Below are 12,934 nucleotides of genomic sequence, written 5' to 3'. Positions count from 1 at the left end.
TAACAACAGCTGTGACAAGGAAAGTAAAAAAATCTGAATTATTTTAGGTATGGCATTCGTGTTAAAATAGTACAGAGCACAAACCATTGTTTTTGATTCATGCTTATTTTATGCTCTAGGTTTTAGCCTTAAGCGACATAAGCGCTGGTAATGACTATAATTCCATCTATTATAAGTTTTATTTAAAAGCAGTTATTAGAAACAGTGTGAGAAGCACGTCAATGCAAATTAAGCTAAAAAAAGATGTCCTATATAGAATGGTCCTACAAAAAAGGTCTTCGAACTGCAATTAAAATGGTCAACAAACGTTACATGAGCATTGCGAAATTTAGCAAAGTCAGAATATAATTCTTATGGCACGACCAGAATCACAAAAGCTTGCAAATTTTAGTTTCAATGAAGATGTTCTGGAGAACATTCTCATACATAAACTTATTTAAATTTATATTAATATTGTTATGTTGCTGTGTTTTCTATATCTTAAGGATTGAGACTAATGCAAATTTGGTCGTTCCTGGTGATAACGGTAGTAGTAAAAATAGCTTTGGAAGAAAAGATGATACCAAACCATGCAAAGATAAAGGAGTTCACAATAATGGTGAATTTTGTCTAGATAGTGAGAACGTTTTAGTTGGTTATAATTTTTTTTGGAGCCTAAAATTTGCGCAAGGACTTGAAAATATTATCAAGAACAGTTCAGTTTTGGACCTAGGCGCCGGCTTAGGAAATTATGGACGATATTTCTTACGAAAAAAAGAAGCAATTTTTCCAAGTAGATTTAGAGATAAAGAAGAAGAGGTATTTTTCAGCAAAGTACCACACGTCATCAATACACCACAAATCGTTTCACATTACGAAGGTTACGATGGGACCTTAAACATTGCAATATTGACTTCAGGCTTCATTAAACACATTGTCCTTGCAACACCCCAGGACTTGAACCGCAAATTTGATTGGGTGATCAGTGTAGAGGCCGGTGAACATATTCCATTAGGCTTCGAATCCATTTTCTTAGACAATTTGATACGACATGCATGCAAGGGAATTGTTATAACTTATTCGATTATTAAGGCATTGTCGAACAACCAAAATAGCTCTTATATAAGAGAGCAAATGGATGAAAAAGGTTGGAAGACTTGTGAATCAGTTGAAAAGTATCTTCGTAGTGTGGCCGATTTGTGGTATTTGAAATATACAGTAATGGTTTTTGTGCCAAAAAGTGTCTCACGGTACATGTGCCCAGATAATAATTCAGTTTCTTGTGTTTAAAGTGATTTTGTCCTATATTACAATAGTGTTCAGCTATAATAAAGGCTCTCCTTTATTATTTTCTATTTTGTTAGCGCGGTATTTAAAGTCAGTTTCCTTTGATTTCTGATAGTAAAGTCGAGTGGCTTCATGACAAGTCGTGTTCCATTTATCCTAGTTAAATCAAACTGTGAGGAGGGAATCCATTGACAAAAGCAGCCCCTGGTAAGAAATTTCAGTTCCCACATCAACCACTTTCCAAATACTAAGTTCTGGAAGACCACTTGACGACAATTTAAAATAAGAAAGAAGAGACAGAAAAGAAAAAAGAGAAAATAAAATACTTAATTCTGCTTCTCCTGGGCCATAGGTAAAGTCACTTTAGAACACCAAGGAACACTTGGACAAAGAGTTACAGATCAACGTATTATTCCTATCAGTTGAATTATCGGTGATGCGGACCTGGGGCATTTGAAAACAACAGTAATGGTTTTGGTCACAAAAGGTGTGTCACGTTACACTTTCCTATATAACAGTTATGCGTGTAACAGCTATATATAGCTATAGTAACAGCTATATAGTCAGTTATGCGTGTTTAAAGTGAATTCTAAGATATTGTACCATAGCGTACAATTCAGCTCTAACAAAACTTCTATTGTCTTCTATTTAATGTCAATTTCCTTTTATTTCTAATAGTAAAGTTGAATGGTTTCATGACAAGATGCGTTATATTCATCCTAGGTAATTCAAACTTCGAGAAGCGTATCTATCGGTCAAAGCCGCTCCTGGTAAGAAATTTAAGTTCCGGAAGACACTGTGACAACAATATAAAATAACGAAGAAAACAAAACGCTTATATTCTGTTTCTTCTGGAACATAGGTAAAAAACTTCCAGGGAAAACCAAGGAACACTTGGAAAGACAATTACAAATATAAATATTATTTTTCAGTTGAAAAATATCTTCGCATTATTACCAATTTGTGGTACTAATAAAAAAATTGTCATGCTTTTTGTCCTAAAAGATATCTTATGGTGTATATACCCAGCTAGTAATTCAGTTTCTTATCTTTAAAGTGCTTTTAAAAATATAACACTACAATGCATAGTTCAGCTATAGCACAAACTCTTTTTTTATATTTAATATTTTGTTGGAGCGGTACTTAATATCAATTTGTGTTAATTTCTAAAAGTAAAGTTGATTGACTTCATGACAAGTCGTGTTCTAATTAACCTAGGTAAATCAAACTGCGAAGGGGGCATCTATAGGCCAAAGCAGCTCTTAGTATTAAATTAAGTTCCAACCAATTTCCAAAGATCAAGTTCTCGGAGATACGTGACGAAAATTAAAAATAACAAATTTTTATGCAAAAATCATAATTGCAGTTTTAATTGGCTAATTTTAAATTATCAGCTTATCTGTAATGTCTTTCGAACACTTAGCTTTTTTGTCTAATAGAAAAGAATGTACCCGAAGTCGCTCTAAGGACGTTCTAGGTACCGCTCTAGACATCGTCGAGTTGTCTGTATTCCCCAAAACGAGGGTTAAAAATCGGCTTAAGGCGTAAAAGCGACGTGTTTTTGACAAAAAGCTGGAGGGAGGGGTCAAAATGTATTTTTCGAAATATAAGAGGGGGAAAACTATTTTTTTTAAAGTTTTCTCAGTGAATTAACCAGAAAAAAGGTAGAATACCAAAAATGTAAAATAACCAGAATACCAAAAAAAAGGTATTTTTTTAAATTGACTGGGGGATGAATGGCTATTCAATCTAAAGATTTAAAGACATATAAATATTTTTATAGTTTTTGATATACATTCTTGTATTTTCATCTAATTCACCTACCAGAATGGTCGTGCCCTTCCTGTAAGAAAATTTCATGTTTGTCCTTGTCTAGTGGTCTTTCTTCGCGAGGTGAAAAGCAAATTTGGCTCAGATTTTCATTGCTTATTTCCGTTATTCGCGACTCGCGGAAAGCTGCCACACTATTATTCGCGAGAAGACAAGAATTGGCTAGGCTTGGAAAGGGAACGCAGCCCGCTGGGGGAAAGTGTTTCTGGCTAGTTGTTTCTGGCGTTAAACTTAAATTAAATGCTCGTGACTTTTATGAAACTTCTAATTTTGACTTTCCCTTCACGTTATTATCAATTACTTGATGAAATGAATAGTATTTTAAGAACCTTGCAAGGTAGTGACTAAGACTGTTTGTTAACATTCATTATACATGAACATCCAATATGATAACGGAAGCGTGGCTAATTTTTTAATAAAAATTAATTTTTAATAGCTTTATTATAAAAAAATATTCTAATAGCTTTATATTTAAATAGCTCGCTTTTACACTCGTTATTCGCGACTAACCGGTATAATTTTCATTAGGAAGTTAGGGGGAGAAGTAAGATATTCATGTTATTTTTCTTGTGGAGTGTATTTAAGAGTACCGTGCTGTGTGGCCTATTTTTTTGTTTATAATAAATTTATTATTATTATTAGCCTGTCTTGTAAGCCAGCTTGACTTTCCATTGTTTTTTCGTGACTGGCACTTTTTGTCGCTAAGATACGGCTTGTCGCAAGAAAGAGCTTTTTTTTCTTCCCCAAATTTATATATCGTCTAACTTGACTTTCACAGAATCTAATTTGCTTTTACTGAAAAATGTCTTCGTTTTCAGCCTAAATTCAGATGGATTTTCAAAGAATGAATCTGAGCGTAAAGTCTTAATTATGCGCTCAAAGTTTTTACATTTTGGGCAGCTTCTTTATTCCTCTCGTGAACCGGGTTTACTATCTCAGCGAGTTTTCATTTCCAAGCAGTGGCGTTATGGTAGGATTCATAGGATCTATTTTGAAAATTGAGCGTGAATAGAATAGGGTTTTCAACTTAATGGATAAATTTCAAATTATTTGTAAAGGTATGTAATATAATTCATGTTAATGCCTTTTATTCCATAATTACTTATATGTTTAATATCATTGTTTGTTTAGTTCAAGATGCAACCTAGTAAAGAGAACCACAACCCATAAAAACCGAAGATTTTTGAAACACGTTTTGAAAAAAAACCAAAAACAATCTAGTGATAAAGAGTTGCCATTTGTAGGTGATTCAGGAATTTTAACTATTATATTGGTTAAACTTTGTAGCAGAAGTTTACTATGAAAAAAAAGAAGAATTTCGAAAAAGAGCCTGGAATTCCTCGAAAATGGCGGTAAATATATACCAAATCATATTATTGAGTAACAACTAAAGTGAATATACCATTCAATGCCTTTTTTTATGCTGATTATGAATATAATAATCATTTCTATCGGAAATGAAATTTATCCCCCCCCCTTTATATGCCAATTCAGGGTATATATTTCCAAATTAGGGGGGTTGGGGGCAAATTTTGTTTCTGATGTAAACGGGAGGTAAGTTTAAACTTTACCCCCACCCCCCTAATTTTGAAATATATACCCTGAATTGGCATATATAGGGGGTGGGGGGGGGGGGCTGAAATTCATTTCCAATAGAAATGATTATTATATTCGTAATCAGCATAAAAAAGGCATCGAATAGTATATTCACTTTAGTTGTTACTCAATAATATGATTTGGTAAATATTTACCAAAATGGCTTTGGATCGAGTTGAAAAGTGCGAAATTGGAATCACCATGATCGAAAACTTTCTGCAGGAGAATTACGGTCTCCCACCATGAAAAAAGGGAAAATAACTTTTTTGTTTGGGAATCACTGATGTGCCTCCTTTTTTGTTCTTCTTCATATTTTGTTTCCTCGCCTTTAGTTGGGCACTGGAAAACCATAGAGAATGGTATAAGTCTAGATTAGGGACTATTGAGAAGGAAACATGTTAAGAAAATAATTCTTATTTCATAATATGCATATTAGTTGTAGCTAATACATTTTGCATATAGTCGCACTATACCTTACAACCCCCCCCCCCCAATGTGTAAATATATAGGTCAAATTATGTATTTCTATTGCATTCCGCCACCCAGAGCTCTCGTTTTTCCGGTTCTTGCTTCTTCACAGTTGATTCAATTTACGGGTACACGGGTTGAAACAAAAAAATCGCGTTGGGATAATGCATGGGAAATATCTTATTTCGGCTATATATTTGCACATTAGGGCAGGTTTGGGGTAAAGTATAGAGGGGCTGCATTCAAAATGCGTTAACTACAAATATTGTGCATATTATGAAGTAAGAATTGTTTTCTTAGCATGTTTCTTTCTCAATAGCCCTGATACCTAGACAGACACCCAGAGACCTGTTTAAGGGCTCACTTGAAAGAAAAGTTTTTATAACTAGGCACTTTTTATAAATTTGCATTGATAACGTCATCAAAAACTACCATATGCCACCAAAAACAACACTTGCTGACATTTCCGGAATGGAAAGGCTGGAAAGCATGAAAAGAGCACAGTCAAACTTTAGCTTAAAGAGCAAGGTATTGAGGAGATCACTCTGGAAATGCTCCCTTGGCTGGAAATCAAAACACGCTGAGAATAGCCCGCGGATGATTCCACAGAACATCTCCACATACAAAATTGAGCTGGCAAAGATAATGTAAGACAATTAAGAAGAATTTCGTATAGGAATTCTGCCAAATCTCCCCAGTGTAAAATTTCCCCTGGAAAATTCCCCTCCATAAGGAAAATTTTCCCTATGGAAACCCACTCGGAGCACAAAATCCCACACCCCGAAAAATATCTGTATACTTCCCAATAACAAATACTATGCGTAAACAATGGGCAAATTTTGGGTAAAGTTCTACCAAATCATATTATTGAGTTAGGACTAAAGTAAATGCCCCATTCGATGCCTTTTTTATGCTGATTGCGAATATAATAAGCATTTCTATCAGAAATGAATTTCAGCCCCCCCCCCTATTTATGCCAATTCAGGGTTAGGTTAGGTTGGGTTTGGTTTGGTATATATAGGGGGGGGGGGGCTGAAATTCATTTCCGATAGAAAGGGTTATTATATTTGTAATAAACATAAAAAAATGCATCAAATGGTGTATTCACTTTATTACTAACTCAATAATATGATTTGGTAGAAATTTACCAAATTTTGTAACTTACAGGCCTCTCATCAGAGACTGTGGGGAGGGGTCATTTTAACCCTAAGGACATAGTTATTTTTTTCTTTCAACTTTAGGCCACTGACCAAAATGGCTATTTCAAAATTTTGATCAGATAACTTTGGAAAAAAGGGGCGTAAGAGGGGAAAGGGCCAGGTTGCCCTCCAATCTTTTTGGTCACTTAAAAAGGACACTAGAACTTTTAGTATCCGTTTGAATAAACCCTCTCCCGATCTTCTAGGGCCATTATTTCGATACGATTACTCCAAAAAAACAAAACAAAAACAAATAAACGTGATCTTGTCTTTTGGCAAAAATAGCAGAATTCTACAATAGGAGGTTGTATATAGGAGCTTGAAACTTCTAAAGTAGGGTTCTCTGGTATGCTGAATTTAATAATGTGATTTTCATTAATACTCCTTGAGTTTTAGGGGGTGTTTCTCCCCTGTTTCAGAAATCACTCAAATTTTCTGAGGCTCGTAACTTTTGATAGGTAAAATTTTACTCTATCAATTTTATATATTTGGAATCAGCATAATAAGCGGAGATCAAAATTCCATTTTTTAGAGTTTCGATTACTATTTAGCCGAGTCACTCTTTAATTATAGCTCGTTACCACGACCTTTTTAACAACGAATTAGACCTGTTTTTAATAAATACGCACAAAATGTATTTATTTAAATAAACAAGCAGTTAATATAAAATATAACCCAGACGGATTCTTATAGTGGAATGGTTGATCAATATTAGTGTCTGCTCAAGGTTTTACCATGGCGGGGGTCTGGACGGCTTTAATCCTATAGAAGTTGGAAAATTTTGCCGATTTTCAATCCGTTTCTTTGAATAATATTCCCCCTTACCATTTATCTAGAGTTCTATTGTACAACGCTTATTAAAATTTGTTGCAAAATATTTTCTAAATGATAAATGCCATATCAAAATCCTAATTTTTAAGGAGAAAAAAAAAGCTTTATAATACACCTATTATTAATCAATATAAAAACAATTTCAATCAAAATCGAAACAGAAATTAGCTTGAATATTTTTTTCCAGAAAATAATTTTTTCAACGAAAAGAAATGAGCGACACTAAACCAAACAAGAAGCAGAAAGTAGAAACAGAAATAGAAAAGTCAAACAGTAATTCAATCTTGAAACGAACAGATTTAAATATATAAGTAAATGAGACTAAAAACGAACAGACATTACAATGAGTTGTAAAATCAAATTTAAAAGGAAAAGGATGACCAACAACAGAAGAAGGGTTAACATACCCTTAGCATTCTAAAGACCAGAGGTACATTTGCGCTTTACTGAAAACAATCCATATTATAAATGTTTTCTCTCTCATAACGTCAATAAATTTGAAATTGATCTGACTTCTAGGAATGAATATGAATAGGTATTTATCTTTCAATCTATATTCAATCATTCCTTTTCCGTAATGTTCGCTATTAAGGTAATTTTCTTCATTATTTTGTGGATGCTAAAAAAGAAAGAAAAAAAGCAGCTCTAGTCTTAAGACAGCTTAGTTTTTGGTAATTCACAGCTAGTCTTTTCCTGTTTTTGGCAATTTTTGCTCGTTTTAGTTCGACTTTTAAGTTTGACTCGTTGCAGTTACTGTTCGTTTTGGGTCTCATTTGTTTTTATAGTGATTTCTGTTTGTTGCAAGCTTGAATAAACGTTCGACTGTTTTTCTACTTTTTTTTGCTTAATTTAGCTCGTTACTTTTCTTTGAAAACTTGTTTTGTAGAAATAGTTATTTTTTTAGATTAAGCTTCGGGTAGGAACAATAAAATAAGATAAGAAATTCTTCTTTCGAACAGCACAATATATCTTAGAATTCATGACATTTCTGATAATGTTGGACAGAAAATTATGAATAGAATTGGAATTTGTAAATTCTTTACTACAAATTCGACAAAAGCACAGATGTTAACAATTTTTCAACTCATAGTCATTGCGATAGTCACCACACGATTCTTGCGAACTGGAAGAGCATTTATTTCTTAGTCACTCGTTGACAGAACAAACTAGTGGGAGGATATATTTGGTGCGATTAATGATTATTTTAAAGGTAACAATATGATTGGTTTAAGTGCGTTGGATTATGTATCACCAGCCTGAAGTAATAGCCCATCGCCCTGCCCATCGCCCTATGTTCAGTGTTTTCAAATTTTGAAGAAAACACCCTTTGCCGATCGCCCAATCTTTCAAATTGATTACACTGTTGCCAAATTTTGCCTCCTATAACCTAAGGAACTATAAAAAATTCTTTAACACAATTACTTCAGAGCAGAGGAGATTCTAAGGGTTAACCTATTAGTTCAGACTGGTTTATATTACTTCGTATTAGATGAGTTTTTTACAAGTTAGATGTAAAGTTGAACATAACAACAATCTTTGGTGCTTTGGATAAAAATCAATCTATGATGAGAAAATTTGATATTTGGAAATCTTGTACTGAAAATGTTAGTGGAAAGTATTTGAAACTTTTGGGTAATTTTTATCGGACAAAAAACTTCGACTCTTTTCAAAAATAAATCAACAAAATATTAAATATTTGAAAGGTTTGAAATCAAAATTGCTGAATTATTTTCTAAAACCTTGCAACATGAATAATTGCATTTTAAGTACATTTGAAAATGAGCGGTTCAAATTAGCTAATTTGTCAATAAAATAAACAGATATGTTAGTCGAATTTTCAAGTGACATCAATTTGAAATTGAGGCTGATTTTGCCGATGACTTGGCCATTCTGGCGGACTCCATGGAGCAGTTGCTGGAAGTGCTTCGAATCCTACGAGAAGAGCCGCAAAAGTGGGAATCCAGATAAACTGGACTAAAACGAAAATTATGGCCATAGACTCATTCTCCCCTGCTGCCAATCCTTCAGTTAGCTTGGATAGCACCACTAGTATCAAAGTTGTCCAAAGGTTCACCTACCTGGGCTCCATAATTTCTTCAGATGGCTCGCTTCTTTCTGAACTACAAGCAAGAATATCCAAAGCGTCTTCTGCCATGAGCATACTGAACCGTTACCTCTGGCGAAAACCAAACATCAGTCGCACAACGAAGCTGCGGATTCTCAACGCCCTCATTGGCTCTGGGTTGCTGTATGGAGCTGAAACATAGCAAGCTTTAGCCCCTACCCTCAAGGCAATTGATGTCTTTCAGTCAAAAAGCCTGAGGAGGATTGAACGTCCACAATGGCTCGACTTCGTCAGCAATGAGAAGCTGCTGCAGCTCACCAAGCAGTCTCGGTTTTCGACCCAAGCAGCCGAGCGAACATTATGATGGTTCGGACAGCTACTTCAAATGCCTCCACACATACCTGCGAAAACAATCCATGACTTCGACCCTGTCAAATCCGGTTTGAAGCGACCTCGCGGCCGACCAAAAAAAGGATGGTCTGACAGCCTGTCCGAGTTCCTGACGATGACAAATATCAGGTTGAGCGATGTGCAAACGCTTGCCATGGACCGAAGTGGATGGAGGAGGCAGACGTCACTCTTTACGCCGAGCAGCGCCCGGCAGGAGACATAAGTCAAGTAAGTCAAGCCATTTGAAATCCCAGTTTAGAACAAAAAGAAATTCTTAATTTTTTGGTGTCTATTAATAATGAATTTGTGCTCACTTCCAATAAAGCCCTCAAGCTACTCAAGTTAGATACTGCCATCTAGTTACTTCTGGCAACAATGGAGAGAAGAAATGCTAATATTTATTGAAACGGAAGCCAAAATTACCATCCGAGTTTTGTGCATTAAAGGGCTCGGCACACGTAGCTGATTTCGAGAACCGATTTCAGCCTCAGTGGAATAACAATAGCGGTAAGAAAATTTTGTTGAAAGAAAAAATTATTGCGCGAGATTTTCAAAACAAAAAATCATGGAAACAAATAGTCAACCGGAGTTTATTAATAGTTGCATGATTGATCTCAGCTTAGTTCTCAGTTTAGTTCTCAGCTCAGTAGCGGTGTCTTTAATCACAGACAGCTCTGGCTGAATATACAAGTGTATTACTATTTTTTTGTGATGGTCATGATGAAAATCGGCGCTGATTTTGTAAATCGGCGCCAAAAACTAGAAAATTTTTCAAGCTCAAATCGACGCCGATTTCTTTTAAAATCGGCGCTGATTTACAAATCAGTTCCCAAAATCAGCTACGTGTGCCCAACCCTTTACAGAAAAAAAAGAACGACATTGAATCTGCCAAAACGAACAATGGAGACTGATTATATCGGAAAATTGTACACTTGCAGATTTGCAGAAACCGTTGAAGTGGAGATTGCCGTTGCCAGGGTTCCCACCCGGTGAAAAAAATTTCTAGATTCTAAAAAAAAAATCACTAAATAAGCACATAAATCACTAGATTATTGACTAGAAATCACTTGAATTATAATACTCTTTAAAAATTGTATTTAATAATTGATTTGTTTCTTTACCACGTTCTATACAGGCGTATCTACAGGAAGGGGGTAAAATTACCCCCCTATATGTGGAAAATTACTTTTAGACTGATGTTTTGTTAAAGCGAAAATTACCCTTGAAATTTTGAAAAATGCCTTTTTGCATCTTTATGCAGAAAATAGAACAAAATCCTTGCTTTCTCCCTGTATTTGCCCGTGTTGGTACCCTTGGCTTATACCCCGATCACTGAAAATTGGTTATCGGTGATCTAATCAAAATATTTGCTTTTTCTTTTAATTTTTTCCCTTGTCGATCCAAAACCCCAATTTCTTTCCCAAAAAATATATAAATTATTTTCTTTTTACTCTAGTTGAGCTGGTATAATTACTGGGACACCAGCGACAATTTTGAAAATGGCCTTTTTGTATTTTCATGGAAAAAATTTCTCCCACCCTTCACAAATTTTGATAAGCATCGGTCTTATTGCTTCTTCAATAAAAAAAAGAGAGGTTCTTTTTTTTATTGTCCCCTCCCCCTATTGTGCAAATATATAGCCCAAGTTATAAAAATTCAATGCATTCTGTCACCCATTATTTGTCTTTGTGGCTATGAAACTGGTTTTCATAGATCATACATTATCCTTATTATCCTTAGCAAATTATCCTTAGCATACTTTCATCTCCAGACCTTAGGAGTCCTATACCTTTAGGAGTATCCTTAGCATACTCCTCAGGGCCTATGTGGGTCATTTTAAATCTAAAGGTATAGTTTCGGAACTGTTCAACTATGCCAAACAAAATGGACATCTCAAACTTTTGATGGAACAATTTTTGGAGGAAAAAGGACATGGGAGGGGGACTAGTAGCCGTCTGATCTTTTCAGTCAAATAAAAGGGACATTAGAAATTTTAATTTCCGTTCAAATGAGCCGTCCCCGATGTTCTAGGGCCGTTGGTTTGATACGGTCGCCCATAAAAAAAAAAAAAAAAAAAAAAAAAAAAAAAAAAAAAAAACACGCATCCGTGATTTTTCTTCTGGTAAATAATACAAGATACAACACTTTTGCATATACGGGCTTCAAACCTCTACAGTAGGATCCTCTGTTACACCGAATCTAATGGATTGAATTTAGTTAAAAATTTTTGACTTTTAGTGGGTGTTCCCTCCCTCTTTCGAAAATCAGGCAAAAGGCCCGTTCTTTAGCACTAAGATCTTACATCTAAGATCTCACATCTTTCTGCAAAGATTTTCGTTCTTTTAACTTATCTTTGTTCTAAGATCTTACAGCTCACTGATGTTAGCAAAAGTGTGAAAGACGCCATCTTTTTGCCATATAGAACAAGGATGAAAGAACTTCGACGATAAGCTCATCATTGTTCTTAGACCGCTGATCAGAGCAGAATGATGAAAGACGTTTGCAAAAGAACGCTATAAGATGTAAGATCTCGGTGCTAAGATTTCACTTTTAAGCGTTCTTTGTCAAAAGATGTAAGATCTTAGCACAAAGATGAGTAAAAGAACGGCCATAAATTTTCGCAGTTTCGTAGCCTTCTCCTATGGGTAAAACTAAGCTTAATCAATCTGATATATTTGGAATCAACATATTAGGCCTATGATATATCGATTAATATCAAAATTCCGTTTCTAGAGATTCGGTTATTATTTAGCTGTGTCGCTCCATTCTTACAGTTCGTTACCACAAACTGTTTGATATGTTCGCACATAAATCCAAAAACTTAAAGAATAGGATGCTAACTGCGCTTATTAGATATTTCAATTACAAATAAGAGAATTCGGAGAAATATTGGAGTTTCGATTAGATATTAGAAGTAAAGATTAAAACCATAAGACAATTCTCAGAGTAGATACCCCTCCCCCTACTCCCAACCGACTTCAATCATCAAACTACAATCGATTTAATCTATCTAGTTATGTTACAAATCCTATTATAAAAACATTATGTCCTATTTTCTTTTTCAATGATTTTTTTTCATTTAGAAAATTATATTAAATCTATACCTACCTTCTTATTTTTCAATGACTCCATTTTTGTTCTATTTGCAGGTTTTGAGGGTGGACTCATATCCAGCATTCACTCCACTTTCAAAGGTTTTAACAGAAGAAAATCTAGTTTAGAAATGATAGATTATAGAAAAAACGTAAATATGAAGACAAAAATTCGATCTGATCAAATTTTGTAAAAT

The 12,934-nt window shown here is 34.7% G+C and overlaps 2 protein-coding genes across 5 annotated transcripts in view; both read left to right on the top strand.

Moving 5' to 3' along the window:
- Positions 1 to 389: 389 nt before the first annotated feature.
- LOC148951795 (uncharacterized) lies at positions 390 to 3,737 on the top strand. Its single transcript, XM_089089331.1, has one exon. It carries the CDS (start codon positions 397 to 399, stop codon positions 1,267 to 1,269), a length of 873 nt encoding a protein of 290 aa, XP_088945457.1. The 5' UTR covers positions 390 to 396; the 3' UTR covers positions 1,270 to 3,737.
- LOC148951794 (carbohydrate sulfotransferase 11-like) overlaps positions 1,628 to 12,934 on the top strand; it is a 55,570-nt gene continuing 44,263 nt past the window's right edge. For 2 of the 4 annotated variants that reach the window (XM_089089329.1, XM_089089328.1), the window contains exon 1: positions 1,628 to 1,753. In XM_089089329.1, coding sequence (XP_088945455.1) covers positions 1,735 to 1,753 — 19 coding nt within the window. In that variant the 5' untranslated portion in view covers positions 1,628 to 1,734. Of the gene's footprint in view, positions 1,754 to 4,021; positions 4,155 to 12,934 lie in introns of those variants that run through there. The other 2 variants (XM_089089327.1, XM_089089326.1) reach the window with 1 other exon arrangement.

The sequence above is a fragment of the Artemia sp. Qi Xiang Cuo genome, chromosome 5 (genome assembly GCF_049724085.1).
Source record: "Artemia sp. Qi Xiang Cuo chromosome 5, ASM4972408v1, whole genome shotgun sequence".
Lineage (NCBI taxonomy): Eukaryota > Metazoa > Arthropoda > Branchiopoda > Anostraca > Artemiidae > Artemia > Artemia sp. Qi Xiang Cuo.
This window is presented reverse-complemented; position numbering and strand designations above follow the sequence as displayed.

Excerpts from the sequence above, each read along its gene's own strand:
- LOC148951795 (XM_089089331.1), top strand. The coding sequence starts at position 397 with ATGAAGATGTTCTGGAGAACATTCTCATACATAAACTTATTTAAATTT.